This window comes from Oryctolagus cuniculus, chromosome 11 (assembly GCF_964237555.1).
Source record: "Oryctolagus cuniculus chromosome 11, mOryCun1.1, whole genome shotgun sequence".
Taxonomy (NCBI): domain Eukaryota; kingdom Metazoa; phylum Chordata; class Mammalia; order Lagomorpha; family Leporidae; genus Oryctolagus; species Oryctolagus cuniculus.
In genome coordinates this window covers 83,003,697-83,017,235 of record NC_091442.1, presented here as the reverse complement: position 1 = coordinate 83,017,235, position 13,539 = coordinate 83,003,697, and the positions used below count along the sequence as shown (strand labels likewise).

General features: G+C 36.2%; 1 protein-coding gene across 1 annotated transcript in view; it reads right to left on the bottom strand.

The window, feature by feature from the left end:
- Positions 1–4,174, bottom strand: part of OTOGL (otogelin like) — a 172,753-nt gene extending 168,579 nt beyond the window's left edge. The window contains exons 1-3 of the mRNA XM_051846511.2: positions 3,863–4,174; positions 2,759–2,798; positions 1,693–1,741 (exon numbers count right to left, since the gene is read on the bottom strand). Of these exons, the coding sequence (XP_051702471.2) occupies positions 1,693–1,741; positions 2,759–2,798; positions 3,863–3,941 (168 nt within the window). The 5' untranslated portion in view covers positions 3,942–4,174. The remainder of the gene's footprint in view (positions 1–1,692; positions 1,742–2,758; positions 2,799–3,862) is intronic.
- Positions 4,175–13,539: the final 9,365 nt, after the last annotated feature.

Below are 13,539 nucleotides of genomic sequence, written 5' to 3'. Positions count from 1 at the left end.
TGCTTCAACTGTAGTTACTCTCTGCTTATATGTAACCATTTCAGGTTCTGCTTGCCAGTACACAGCAATTGTGTTAACCCTTGCCAGTGGTACAGCTCAGTATGTGTGTGTAAAAAACATCATCAGGGGCCGGCGCCGCGGCTCACTAGGCTAATCCTCCGCCTTGCGGCGCTGGCACACCGGGTTCTAGTTCCGGTCGGGGCGCCGGATTCTGTCCCGGTTGCCCCTCTTCCAGGCCAGCTCTCTGCTGTGGCCCGGGAGTGCAGTGGAGGATGGCCCAAGTGCTTGGGCCCTGTACCCCATGGGAGACCAGAATAAGTACCTGGCTCCTGCCATCGGATCAGCGCGGTGTGCCAGCCGCAGCGCACCGGCCATGGCAGCCATTGGAGGGTGAACCAACGGGAAAGGTAGAACTTTCTCTCTGTCTCTCTCTCTCACTGTCCACTCTGCCTGTCAAAATAAATAAATAAATAAATAAATAAACAAAGCAAAAAAAAAAAATCATCAGGGAGCCGCCACTGTGGCGCAGTGGGTTAAAGCCCTGGACTGAAGTGCTGGCATCCCATATGGTCACTGGTTTGAGACCTGGCTGCTTCACTTCCGATCCAGCTCTCTGCTGTGGCCTGGGAAAGCAGTACAAGATGGCCCAAGTCCTTGGGCCCCTGCACCTGTGTGGGAGACTGGGAAGAAGCTCTTGGCTCCTGGCTCCAGATCACTGCAGCTCTAGCTGTTGCGGCCAATTGGGGAGTGAACCATCGGATGGAAGACCTCTCTCTCTCTCTCTCTCTCTCTCTCTCTCTGCCTCTCCTCTCTGTGTAACTCTTTCAAGTAAATAAAATCTTTAAAAAAAATCATCAGTAACTATGCACAATATTGTATCAATTCCTGCAGCCACCATGTAACATTAGAATATCCAATCAAATGTATGCATGTAGCTATGTGAGGGAGACAAAGAAGCTAAAACCATATTTAGGGATATATTCCTCTTTGTTCCAGCCTCAGTCTTTTTAAATATGAATCCAACGAGTCTTATGCTGTCACAATAAACTACGACTGCTTTATGGCCTTGGTGTCTCCTCTCTGTTTATGAATCCTGCTACACATCCATTCCAGCTACAGTTTGAAGATATTGCAAGTATTCTATGCAATATCATTATATAAAGGGACTTAGACAAAAATGTCTCCTCACATTCAGTGCCACCCTTTCCCTTGGGAGAAAAATTATTTCTTACCGAGAGAAGACCGTAATTTAGATTTATCAGACAATGTAAAAGCTGTCAGGACACCAAGATATAGTTGATGTCCCTTTGCAATGTTTATCTCACATCATTTTCACATTTCTCTGCCCCTTTTGTATGCATTTGTACTATTGTTATCATTCTGATATTGTGCTTAATTTTTAAACCAATCCTGTTTTTAGGAAAGTAGATGGGATTAAATCTTCCATATGTGCTTCAGGCTTATCAAAACAGTGAAGAAAAGAATGTCACTTGGAACAAGCCAATATGAACTGAACATGAATTTGAGGGTCCCCAAAAGGCAGGAGAGAAGTTACTTTGCCTCTTCCTTCTCTTTCCTGTCTTGTTAGTGCTTTATTGCCCTCCACAAAGGTTTCATTGTTCAAATGACAGCCTGGTCCAAGGCAGGATGGATTATTTCTCAGCCTGCCTCTCCATCTGAGGCAGAACCTACCTGTGCTGCTAAAAGAGCTCTTTTCTGTTGATTTTCATTAAACCCGTTTCTGGAAGAAAACAAAAAGAACTTGTATAGTCAAAGGCCCCTAGGCAACCTGAACAAGCCTTTCCCAAGAGACAGCTGGTGTTTTCCTCTTGATTTCCATCACGTTATCAAAGAGGTCTTTCTTGATTTAACATTTAAAAGGCCTCCCTCCCCTTTTTGGAGGGGTTAGATTTGGGTGGTGGCGCTGTCTCATTTTACAGAATTCAGCAGTGTCCTGGAATCTCTCCGGTCTCTGATGTAAACTGAATTTTCGGAAAGAACTTTGAGATGGAGAAATAAACAAAATAGTGTAACATTGTAGCACTGACCAGCAAAATATTTTCTCCACATGACTTCATAAATCTAGTTAGGTGAGCATTTGCCAAGAGTAAGTTTGCATTCGTCCAGCACAATGCTTCATTCTCTCTTACTCCAAATCATAAAGGGCAGACTAACATTAAAGTAAAAGCATCACATCGTTAGTTATCAAAATCAATTTTTAATTCACTAAGGTGTACATTTGCTTCATAGTGTTTTCTGTTATATTTTTCAATAAAAATTTTTGTTTAAAAAAGTGGCAAATAAATTTCTACTTTTCTTTAAGCAGATCACCTTAGACCAAAAAGGGATTTTCATTATTTATTACTAGAACCAGTTTATTCTTTTTATCATTAAAAATTGTTTTACTCTATGATAAGATGCAACACATTTGTAATCAATAATATGAATGAATAATAATAAGACAAAGCAGTGCAATACTGCATGTAACTTACTTACAAATCTTTGAAGAGAAAATAGTATGTCTTTAGAGCCTACAGTCAGTGGACATCATCAAGAACTCCTCTTTGTAAATAAGAAAATATTTTTGCATTATCAATATGGAAATGAATTTTTGGTCACTGTTAATTTGTGGGACTATTTTAAGAACTATATCGTGTGTAATCTTTTTGTAAAATATTTCACTTATCTTTTCCTGCTGAGTTTTGTCATTCCCATTAAGTTTATGCTTTAGAAGACATAAAGAACAAGAAATACTCACTGTGATGTTCTTGTCAAGATAACTGATGCACGAATATATCCTGCCAGAGACAAAAATATAAATAAGAAAGGAAAATTTTATCCAAATGGCTTAGCCACATGTTCTGGTTATTTAATAGATCATTTTAACCTAAATTCTACAACTAGTTTGAGTTTACCTATTAGCTATTTTGCATTTTTTCAGAGGATTTTAATCAGAAAATTCCTTATGAGACATCGGAATGACAGATAATCAAAAAAGAATGGGCAACGTACATCGATTGACATAGAGATATAATACAATTGAACAAGCAGTAGACACAGAGCCAAAGGTCAAGTTTTAATTTTGGTCCTATCATTTAGTATTTTACTATGTTAGGCAAGATATCAACACATCACAAAATGATGATATTGGACTAGTAAATCTCCAAAATTGCCCCAGCTCCCAATATTCTATGACATCTTTCTCCGTGGGGTTTCTGTCACTACTAGGATGAGAAGGTAATGTTTTTGAGTCCCCTAGTATTTTATATTTCAGCAATTTCTTCCATTTTCCTCAAAAACTAAAAAAAAAAAAGCCATGGTGGGAGTGGGGAGGTGTTTAAAAACTAACAACTGAATGTAAATAAATGTTTTCCCCATAACACTGTTTTAAAAAAAATTAATTTATAAATAAAATTTCCATAAAATAATTAGAAATCAAGTATTAGCACCAAGTGATAAAGTCATTTTAAAAATACCTTTTTATCACTTTGGTTGGTGTTATGTTAGAATTATTCAATTTCTCTTTATTTATTATTAAAAAGTTTAAAGGTTTAAATTATACATAGACAACTTTTTATAGTCACCTTTTAAGAGAGAAAAAGAATCAGATTCTTCCAATAAACTCCATATCATAATAAAACAGTAATCCTGTTTATTTGAAAAAAAAAACTCAAAAAATTAAAACTTAAAGCTCCAAATTATCTACTTGATTAAGAATTTTCCAAAAGGATGACCTCAGTGTCGTTTAGCACATATCTGTTATAATGAATTCAAAATGCTTCACGGTATAAGGAAACCAATCATTCCACAGCAAGATAAACTAAAATACTAAGTATAATAAGGTATACATTTATGTCCTTACCTTGTAATGAAAACAGCAGTATGCGAAGTAAGAATATATTCCAAGGTATCATTAATTTGAGTTTTCTCACAATGTTCATTTCAGTGTAGCCTTTCTCCCTAAAATATAACCAAATTGTTGGTCTTTACTAAGATGTCATCTTAGAAATAAGCGTATTTGTAGTGCACTCAAATTCTAGTAAAGATAGTTAAGTAATAAAGTAGTTCAAAAAGGAACTCTAGGGTTTCTAACAACAGCACCTGAAGCTTTAGAACTTGCAAGCCTTTGCCTGAGACTCTCATTAGTGATGCATGGCAGCTTCTTACCTGAGCCGTATTAGTTACACCCCACCCCAACCCTGCACATCATACATCTTTTTAGCCTATATTAGCCTTCTATATCTTCTAAAGCCAGTAACTTAAAAAACTAATGTCTCGTGATACCTCTCAATGTCATAAGGTATAATCATATGCCTAATTGATGATCTATTCTTTAAGAATGTTATTCATAAAATAATTACTGTCCTCTGAAAGAGATGAAATAAAATCCTATTAATCTTTCCTAGAATATTTAGATGGTTTCTTAAATCTTTAAGAACTTAATAGCAGGGCAGGCATTGTGGTACAGCGGTATAAGCTGCTGTTTGGGACACCCACATCCCACATCAGAGTGCCCAGGATCAAGTCCTGGCTCCATTTCCAAACCAGCTTCCTGCTAATGCATGCTCTGGGAGGCAACAGATGATGGCCCAAGTACTTGGGTCCCTGCTACACATGTTCAGGCCCAGATGGAGTTCCTGGCTCCTGGCTTCAGTCTGGCCCAACCCTGGCTAGTGCCAGCATTTGCAAAATGAACCAGCAAGTGGAAACCTCTCTCTTTTTCTTTCTCTTTCTCTCTTTCTGCTTTTCAAATAAATAAATAAGATAAACTTTAAAAACTGAAAAGTACATTAATGCTATGTGCATACGTTTTCAACTCAAGTCGCATTATAATGTAGTACAAGTTGAGATGTTCGTGTGCCCATATTTTTCCTAAACATTCTGCAGCAAAGGGGCACTTTTTTTTTAAATGAAATTCTAACACATGATTTTAAAAAGAAAATAAAATAACTTCCTAGCCATGAAAACTTCCCCTTCACATCCCATTTTTCCGTCCTCTACAACAAGCACCTAATTTGAAAACAAAGAAAGGCTTCTTATTCCAATTGTAGGAGCACTCTTCTCTGGAACTAACAGACAGCCTAGAATGGCATCAGAGTAAAGCTCTAATATTTCATAATGAACTCCCAAGGGATGATGTAAGTCTCACAAATGAGTGAAAGCCATACTAATATAATGGGTGCACAATTCCTCTAACATATCCTCTGAGTTACTCGAACTGGTGTTGGACTCATTTGACAGAGGAGGGTATAATGGCAGGGAATGTCTAACTACAGAGGAGCTAGCTTGTGAAACAGAGAGGAAGAAGGAAGCACAGCAGTTCATAACATCATTGATGCCTCTTCTACAATGACTTCTGAATCTTCTGTGAAATACCACTGACACCCTAACATGCCGCGTGGCCCAATATCTATTTTATATACAGCCCCCTATTCATGTCCCAAATTCAATGATCATTACTCTTACTTTATATGATCTTCATTCCTTTCCACTGCCTAAAGAATAGCTAATTCCATGAGAAAACAGAAAATGTTTCCACAAAAAGGAAAAAGGATAAGCATGGAAACATAAATGAATTTCACTAAAATTACAATGTCTTTCTATAAAAACATAAATATGTGCACACATGCACACCCACTCATTTTGACTTTTTAATGCATAGGCTTGAACAATTTAGGTATAATACATGTTTAATAACATTTATTGAAAGGTTACTAGTTTGTTACTCTTGAATTAATCAGACAACCATATAACATATAATCATGTAACAACCATGCAAGTGGATAATTAACTTAATTATTTACAGTTGTGTTCTAAATACTGATCCAAAAACACACACCTACTCAGCTATGACCAAAATTGGAAATTATTCTACATTCTTAAGGAGATATAAATACAAAATAAATTTAAAAGTTAAGATTTAAATCTGTTTAGAACACAATAATTTTCTTCCAAATAGTTTTTTTTTGAATTAAGAAAAGTAATTTTGTTCATGTAGAATGGTTTTTAACTCTTTTTGAAAAAGATGGAATTACACATAACTAACATACTCTATCAATTTTCCTTCTCAGTTGACAATGGTTTCTCTTGACTTTGTCATTTCCCATGTATTCATCAATAATGTGAAAGACTTACAAATCATAGTTTAAGATTTTTTTTTGTAATCTTGGAGTTGGTGCTTTGGTGTAGAGGGTAAAGCCACAGTCTGCAACACTAGCGTCCTACATGGCAGTGGTTCATTTCCTTGAATGCTCCAGTTTTGATCCAGCTCCCTGCCAATGGCATGGTAAAGCATCGGTAGATGGCCCAAGTGCTGGGCCCCTGCTATCCACATATGAGACTTGGATGTAGCTCCTGATGCTTGACTTCAGCCTACCTGGGCCCTGCCTGTTGCAACCTTCTGGGGAGTAAACCAGCAGGTGAAAAAAAAAATCTCTCTTTCTCCTCTTCCTTTCAAATAAATAAATACATATTAACTTGTTTATTTCTATAAAGTGAACAAATGTCATGCATTTCATATATACAGATTTAGGAGCATACTGATACCTCCCATCTTACCCTCCCTCTCACACATGCTCCCACTCTCAGTCCTTGTTCCTTTCTTACTCTCTTTTAATTTTTACAATGACATACTTTCGTTTATTTTATAATCATAAGTTTAAATCATAAGTAAAGAATTCAACAAATAGACCAAGAAACAAAAAAAATGTTGTTCCTCAACAGTAGAGACAAGGGCTGTAAACAATAATCAAATACCAAGATATCAATTTCTCTCATACACATTTTTGTATAATGTTAGTGATCATAGATCAGGGAAAAGATATGCTATTTGTCTTTTGGGAACTAGCTTATTTCACTAAGTAGAATGGTTTCCTGTTGCACACATTGTGTTGCAAAAGGCGAGATTTCATTCTTTTTATGGCTGAGTAGCATTCCATGGTGTATGTATATCATAATTTCTTCATCAGATGATGGACATCTCGGTTTACTCCTTATCTTAGCTAGAGTGAATTGAGCTGCAATAAACATGGGGGGTACAAATAATTCTTTCACATGCTGATTTCATTTCAAGTAGGATGGCTGGGTCACAAGGCAGATCCTTTCAGATTTCTGAGGAATCTCCATACTGTCTTCCATGATGGCTATACTAGTTTATATTCCCACCAACAGTGGATTATGATACCTTTCCCCCACATCTTCACCAACATTTATATTTTTTTATTTCTGTATAACATCCATTCTAACTGGGATGAGATGAAACTCACTGCGGTTTTTACTTGCATTTCCCTGATGGTTAGTGATCCTGAGCATTTTTTTTCATGTGGCTATTGGCCATTTGAATTTCATTCTTTGAGAAATGCTTGTTCAAGTCCTTTGCCTATTTCTTAACTGGATCATTTGTTTTGTTATTGTTGAGTTTCTTGTAGTCTTTATAGATAATGGGTATTAATCTCTTATCAGTTCCAAAGTTTGCAATATTTTCTCTTCATTCTATCCATTGCCTCTTCACTTTGTTAAATGTCTTTGTCGCTCCCCGTCTTCGTGGGGGAACGACACTAAACCCTGCCTAGGCTTCATATCCGAGTCACGGCACCATTATGTCGCTCCCCCTCTTCGTGGAGGAACGACACAGGACCCTGCGCTGTTCTTTTGTCTGCTCGGCCCTCCCCGGGTTTGCTGCTGGTTCTTCCCGGGTTGGCTACCATCCCTTCCACCTCCGTGGAAGGGCGGTTCCCCCTAGCCACTTTCCCCACTTCCGCGGGGGAGCGGCACACCGCCGGCCGGCTCTTCTCGGGGGCTGCACAGGTGTTCCTTCAGATAGATGTTCCCCTTAGATGTTCCTGGTGCATGTTGTCTCTCTCCTCCTTTATAGTCCTCCTCCGCCAATCCCAACTCGGCTGCCCACACGCCAAGTATGCTGCTCTCCTCCAATCAGGAGCAGGATCAGCTCCTGGAGGTCATCACTCAAGTTGGCAAGAGGCAGCTGCGTAGAAGCTGTTTCCTCCTCTCCCAGCGCCATATTGTGGGAGAGCAGATGCATAGAATAAGTCTTAATTCCAGTAACTTAGTCTAGTCCGAGTTGCTCCCCACAGTCTTCTTTGCAATGCAGAAGCTGCTTAGCTTGAAGTAATTCCATTTGTCTACTTTCACTTTTTTTTCCTGTTCTTCTAGGGTTTTTTTGAAGAAGTCTTTGCCTATGCCAGTATCTTGTAGAATTACCTCAATGTTTTCCTCTAGTTTGATGGTATCAGGTAGTGGTCTTATTTCATACTTTGCATGCAAAGATGCAACTTTCCAAGTATAATTTGTTGAAAAGACTATCCTTTCTCCAGGAATTGATTTCAGCTTGTTTGTCAAGGTTTATTTGATTGTAGATGTGTGGATTGATTTCTGGGGTTTCTATTCTATACGATTGGTCTATATGCCTACTTCTGTAACAGTACCAGGCTGTTTTGATGATAAATGCAATGTAGCATGTCTTCAAATCTGGTATTGTGATGCCTCCAGCTATGTTTTTGTTGTTTACAATTCCTGTAGATATTTGAGCTCTCTTATGTTTCCATATGAACTTTAGCATCCTTTATTTAGATCTGAGAAGAATGCCATTGCTGTTTGATTGGGATCATAATGAACCCATAAACTGCTTTGGGTAGTATGGAATTTTGATGATATTAATTCTTCCAATCCATGAACATGGAAGATTCTCCCATTTATTGTGTGTCTTCTTTTATTACTTTAATGTTTTATAATTTTCACTGTAGAGATTTCTCACTTCCTTGGTCAAATTTATTCCAAGGTATTTCAGTGTTTTTGTAGCTATCATGAATGTGACTGATCTTACAAGTTCTTTCTCAGGCATCACATTGTCTGTGTACATAAAGGCTATTGATATTGATTTTTGTATGTTGATTTTATATCCTGCAATTTTACCAAACTCTCTCATGAGTTCCAATAGTCTCTTAGTAGAGTCTTTTTGTTCCCTTATTAATCATGTCATCTGCAAACAGGAATAATTTGACTTCCTTCTTTCCAATGTTTACTCCTTTGATTTCTTTTTTCTTGCCTAATGTCTCTGGCTAAAACTTCTAGGACTACATTGAATATCAGTGGTGACAGTGGACATTCTTGGGTTCTGGATCTTAGTGTAAATGCTTCCAACTTTTCCCCATTCAATATGATGCTGGCTGAGGGTCTGCCATTTATTGCCTTGATTGTGTTGAATGTTCCTTCTATATCCAATTTGTTTAAGGTTTTTGCCAAGAAAGCATGTTGTGTTATATCAAATGCTTTCTCTGCATATATTGAAATAATCATATAGTTTTTATTCCTCAATTTTGTCATGTGATGCATCACATTTATTGATTTGTATATGTTGAGCATATTGTTGAATTTACCCCTTCATACTAGGGATAAATTCCAATTTTTCATGGTGAATGATTTTTCTGATGTGTTGTTGGATACAATTCATTAATATTTTGTTGAGGATTTTTGCATCTATGTTCATCAGGGATATTGGACTGTAGTTCTCTTTCTTTGTTGTACCTTTTTCTTGTTTTGGAATTAAGGTGATGCTAGCCTCATAGAAGGAGTTTTAGAGAATTTCCTCTCTTTTAATTGTTTTGAATAGCTTGAGAAGAATTCAAATTAGTACTCTAAAAAGTTTGGTAGAATTCAGCAGTGAAGCCATCTGGACCTGGGCTTTTCTTTTGGAAGGGTCGTTATTACTTGATTCAATCTCCAACATGATTATAGGCCTATTTAGGTTTCTTATGTCTTCATGACTCAATTATGGTAGATTGTATGTGTCCAGAAATCTATCCATTTCTTCCAGATTTTCCAATTTGTTGATACATAGCTATTTGTAGTAATTCTTTATGAGTCTTTTTATTTCTGTGGTATCCATTATAACATTCCTTTTGCATCTTTGATTTTATTAATTTGGGTCTTCTCCCTTTTTTTAAGTTAGTTATGCCAATAGTGTATCAATTTCATATATGTTTTCAAAAAACTAGCTCTTCATTTCACTGATCTTTTATATAATTTTTTGGTCTTAATTTTGTTTATTACTTCTCTAAATTTAATTATTTCTTTCCCCTCACTAATTTGGGGTTTGGATTATTCTTGATTTTCTAGATCTTTGAGATGCATTCTTTGATCATTTATTTGATGCCTTTCCGATTTTGATGTAGGCATTGATTGCTATAAACTTCCCTTTTAACACTGCTTTTGCTGTATTTCATAGGGTTTGATATGTTTTGCTGTTAAATTCACTTATTTTCAGGAACTTTTTATTTCCCTTTTGATTTCTCCTATGATCCACTGTTCATTCAGGAGTGTGTTGTTCAATCTCCATTATTTGCGTATTTTCTGGAGCTTCTTAAATTGTTTATTTTCAGCTTTATTCTATTGTCAGAGAAGATATATGGTATGATTTCAATTTTTTTGAAACTCGTTGAGACTTGGTTTATGGCCTAGCATATGGTTTATCCCAGAGAAAGTGCCAGGCACTGATGAAAAAAAAAATATACTCTTCTACTGTGGGATGAAACATTCTGTAGATATCAATTAGGTCTATTTGGTCCATAGTATAGATTAGCTCTGTTGTTTCTTTATTAATTTTCTTATCTAGTTGAGCCATCCACTAATGAAAGTGTGGTGTTGAAGTCTCCCTTATTAGTGTATTGAAGTCTATCTCCCCCTTTAGATCCATTAACGTTGCTTTTAAATAGTCAGGTGCACTGGTATTGGGTGCATATATACTTACTATGGTCACATCTTCCTGTTGAAATGATTCCTTAATCACTACATAATGCCCTCCTTTGCCTCTTTTAAGTTTTTTTGTTAAAGTCTATTTTGTCTGTTATCAAGATGACTACTCCTGCTCTTTTGGCTTTCTACTACCATGGAATAAATATCTTTTTTCACATTCAAAATCTTTTCTCTAACTTTTTGAAATGTACAGTATATTATCATTATCTATAATTACTCTGTTGTGCAATAAACACACGAACTTTTTTGTCCTAACTGTAACTTGGTGTTCATTGACTATTTTTCCCTGTCCCTCCCTCTTTTCTACTCTCTCCAGTCTGTGGTAACCACTGTTCTATGCTCAACTCTTGGTAATTATTCTAACAGTCCTAAAACTTTGTGAGAAAAGAACAATAAACAGCAATACAAAGCCATGAGAAAAGTATGTGTTTATCATTCAAAAACTGTGAGCTTTGTCTAACAAGTAAAATAGTAGAAATTCTAAGAGGAAAGCTTGGCGAGGCCATTGTTTTTTGAAACAGAGGTTTAGAATATGCCTTCTCTCTGCTGCTCCTCCATCCAGGCTCACAGCAGGAAGGGGTTAGAAAAAGAAAAAGAACAATGGCAAAGAAAGCAAGAACAAAAATCCCAAGTTCTTTTTCAACTAACTACATTATATACTCATTACTTGAAATGGTAGTCAGCATGAAAATAAGCGAAACAGACTTCCATGAATAGCTACAATAGAACAGAGAGCTTAGATGAAAGATTAGACCCAGAGCGACAGAAAAAAAAAAAGGAATTGCTGGCTGTTGCTACGTGGAATTATTACTGTCAAATTTTAGTTGACAGCTTTTATATTTTATTCTACCCTGGCAAAGGAAGTTTGGCAAAAAAGCAAGTCAGCCACCAGTTTGTGAAAAGATATTACGTTCATAAGAAGTCAGAGGCAACTACATAATGCAAGCAATAAACAGTTCCCTGTCTGCTACAAAGGCACTGCACATTTTCCCACATGGAATATGATCTGTAGAAAGTTGACACATTGACAGCCTATTGGCCTCAGCACACTACATTAAAAACAAGAAAATTATAGCATATATCTCCATGATAATAAAGAGATATGTTTAATCAAGTTCATCATCTTCAAGAAAGGTTCATTTCTTTCGTGATTTATATAACACTAATTTTTCATTACTTGAGATCAAATCTAAAGCAGAAAACATTTGACTCCCATAATTGCACATTCTACTGTTGAAATGCAATTATCCTTCACTTGTTTTACTAAACCTAACACATTTCAGGTTCAGTGAATTTATCCAGAGTTTATGCCATCATTGAGCCAACAATGATTTTTAAGCACTCTGAATTTGACTGTCTTATTATGAGACAGCTTGCTGTATTCTATTTATGCATTCAGGATGTGGGTTGTTTGTCCGGGATGTTCATGCAATTTAATTTAGCAGTGGCACCTCTGTTAGCTCTTCTGAATAAGGACATGATTATCATGAGCAATATCTGACTTCATCATTATTTCAATGTAAAACTTGTCCCCAGAAATTAATGTGTTAAATTTATAGGGATGTTTGTTTTTCAAGTTGCTACGGTGCCATTGACTTGTATTATATAATGAACATATTGAAAGAAGTAATGTTCCTCCAACTAACGCTTCTACTTGTCAAGATTTTAACATCAACTTCAATGTTTAATACTAATACTTTCTGCAGCTCCCTTGCTTGTCAGAACGACTATATTACTTTGCATCTGTACTATACAGTAAAATGTAAGCGCACAGTGTACTATAGAGAAACATCAATGAAGCTGATTTCTCATGTTTTTTTTTTAAAGTCCAGTCTGTCTCTTCATCATTTTTTGTATTTATTTTAGAATTGGTTAGTAAGAATGCTATTTTAATTTCTCAAGGGATTGGGAGGTTGGTTTCAGTCCTGCTAAGTTGATTGTATTTGCTGTTTTTCACTTAAGGTGGATTACCTTATCATGTTGAATTTTGGGACCATTCGGACAGGGCCTTTTGTACGGACATCATTTACCACCAGGTTTGAGAATGTGACTCTTTAAAAAAGATTTTATATTTACTTATGCCAAGTGCTCTTAGGAATTTCATGTTCATTTCTATTAGAGAGTTCCCAGGCCACATCCAAAACCTAAAGTAAAGGAAAGTCAAGTCCAGAGTTTGCTTTGTTTTTGCCTCTGGTGATACCACTTTATCCTTGTGAACTTATTGAACCATTTACATGGTTAACTGTTCTGGTCAGCATTTCCAAATATTTTAGAACTGGCAAATATTTAGATCATGCAATCTGCCAAATTACCACAAACAAACTACCAGCCATCAAAAATTACATCCTTTATTTCTAGGTACTTCATATATTTTCTTTCTTACTTTTTCAGTTTAAATTTATTTTCTAAGCTTAATTACAAAAAAGCTGTTCAAAACAACTGTGAATTTATAAAGAAAGCATATAAAACATTTCAGTCTTAGATCAAATTATTTTAATTAAAAAGCTAAACATGACAAATCCCTCTGTATCATGATTGGATGGTTTCATACAACTCCAAGATTTTCAATTCAGACTTTTAACAAACTGATTCATGAAAATAACCACTGCAACTGAAGTTTCAAACATTACCTCATCATTTTCTACTTCCCTTGAGTTGAAAGTTTACATATAAAGAAATGCCTCCGGAGATACAGTATTATCATGATTTTCAGCAGAGTACAAATCAGTATGAAAACATAACTTAGAAGAAACTAAGCCTTCCATTGTG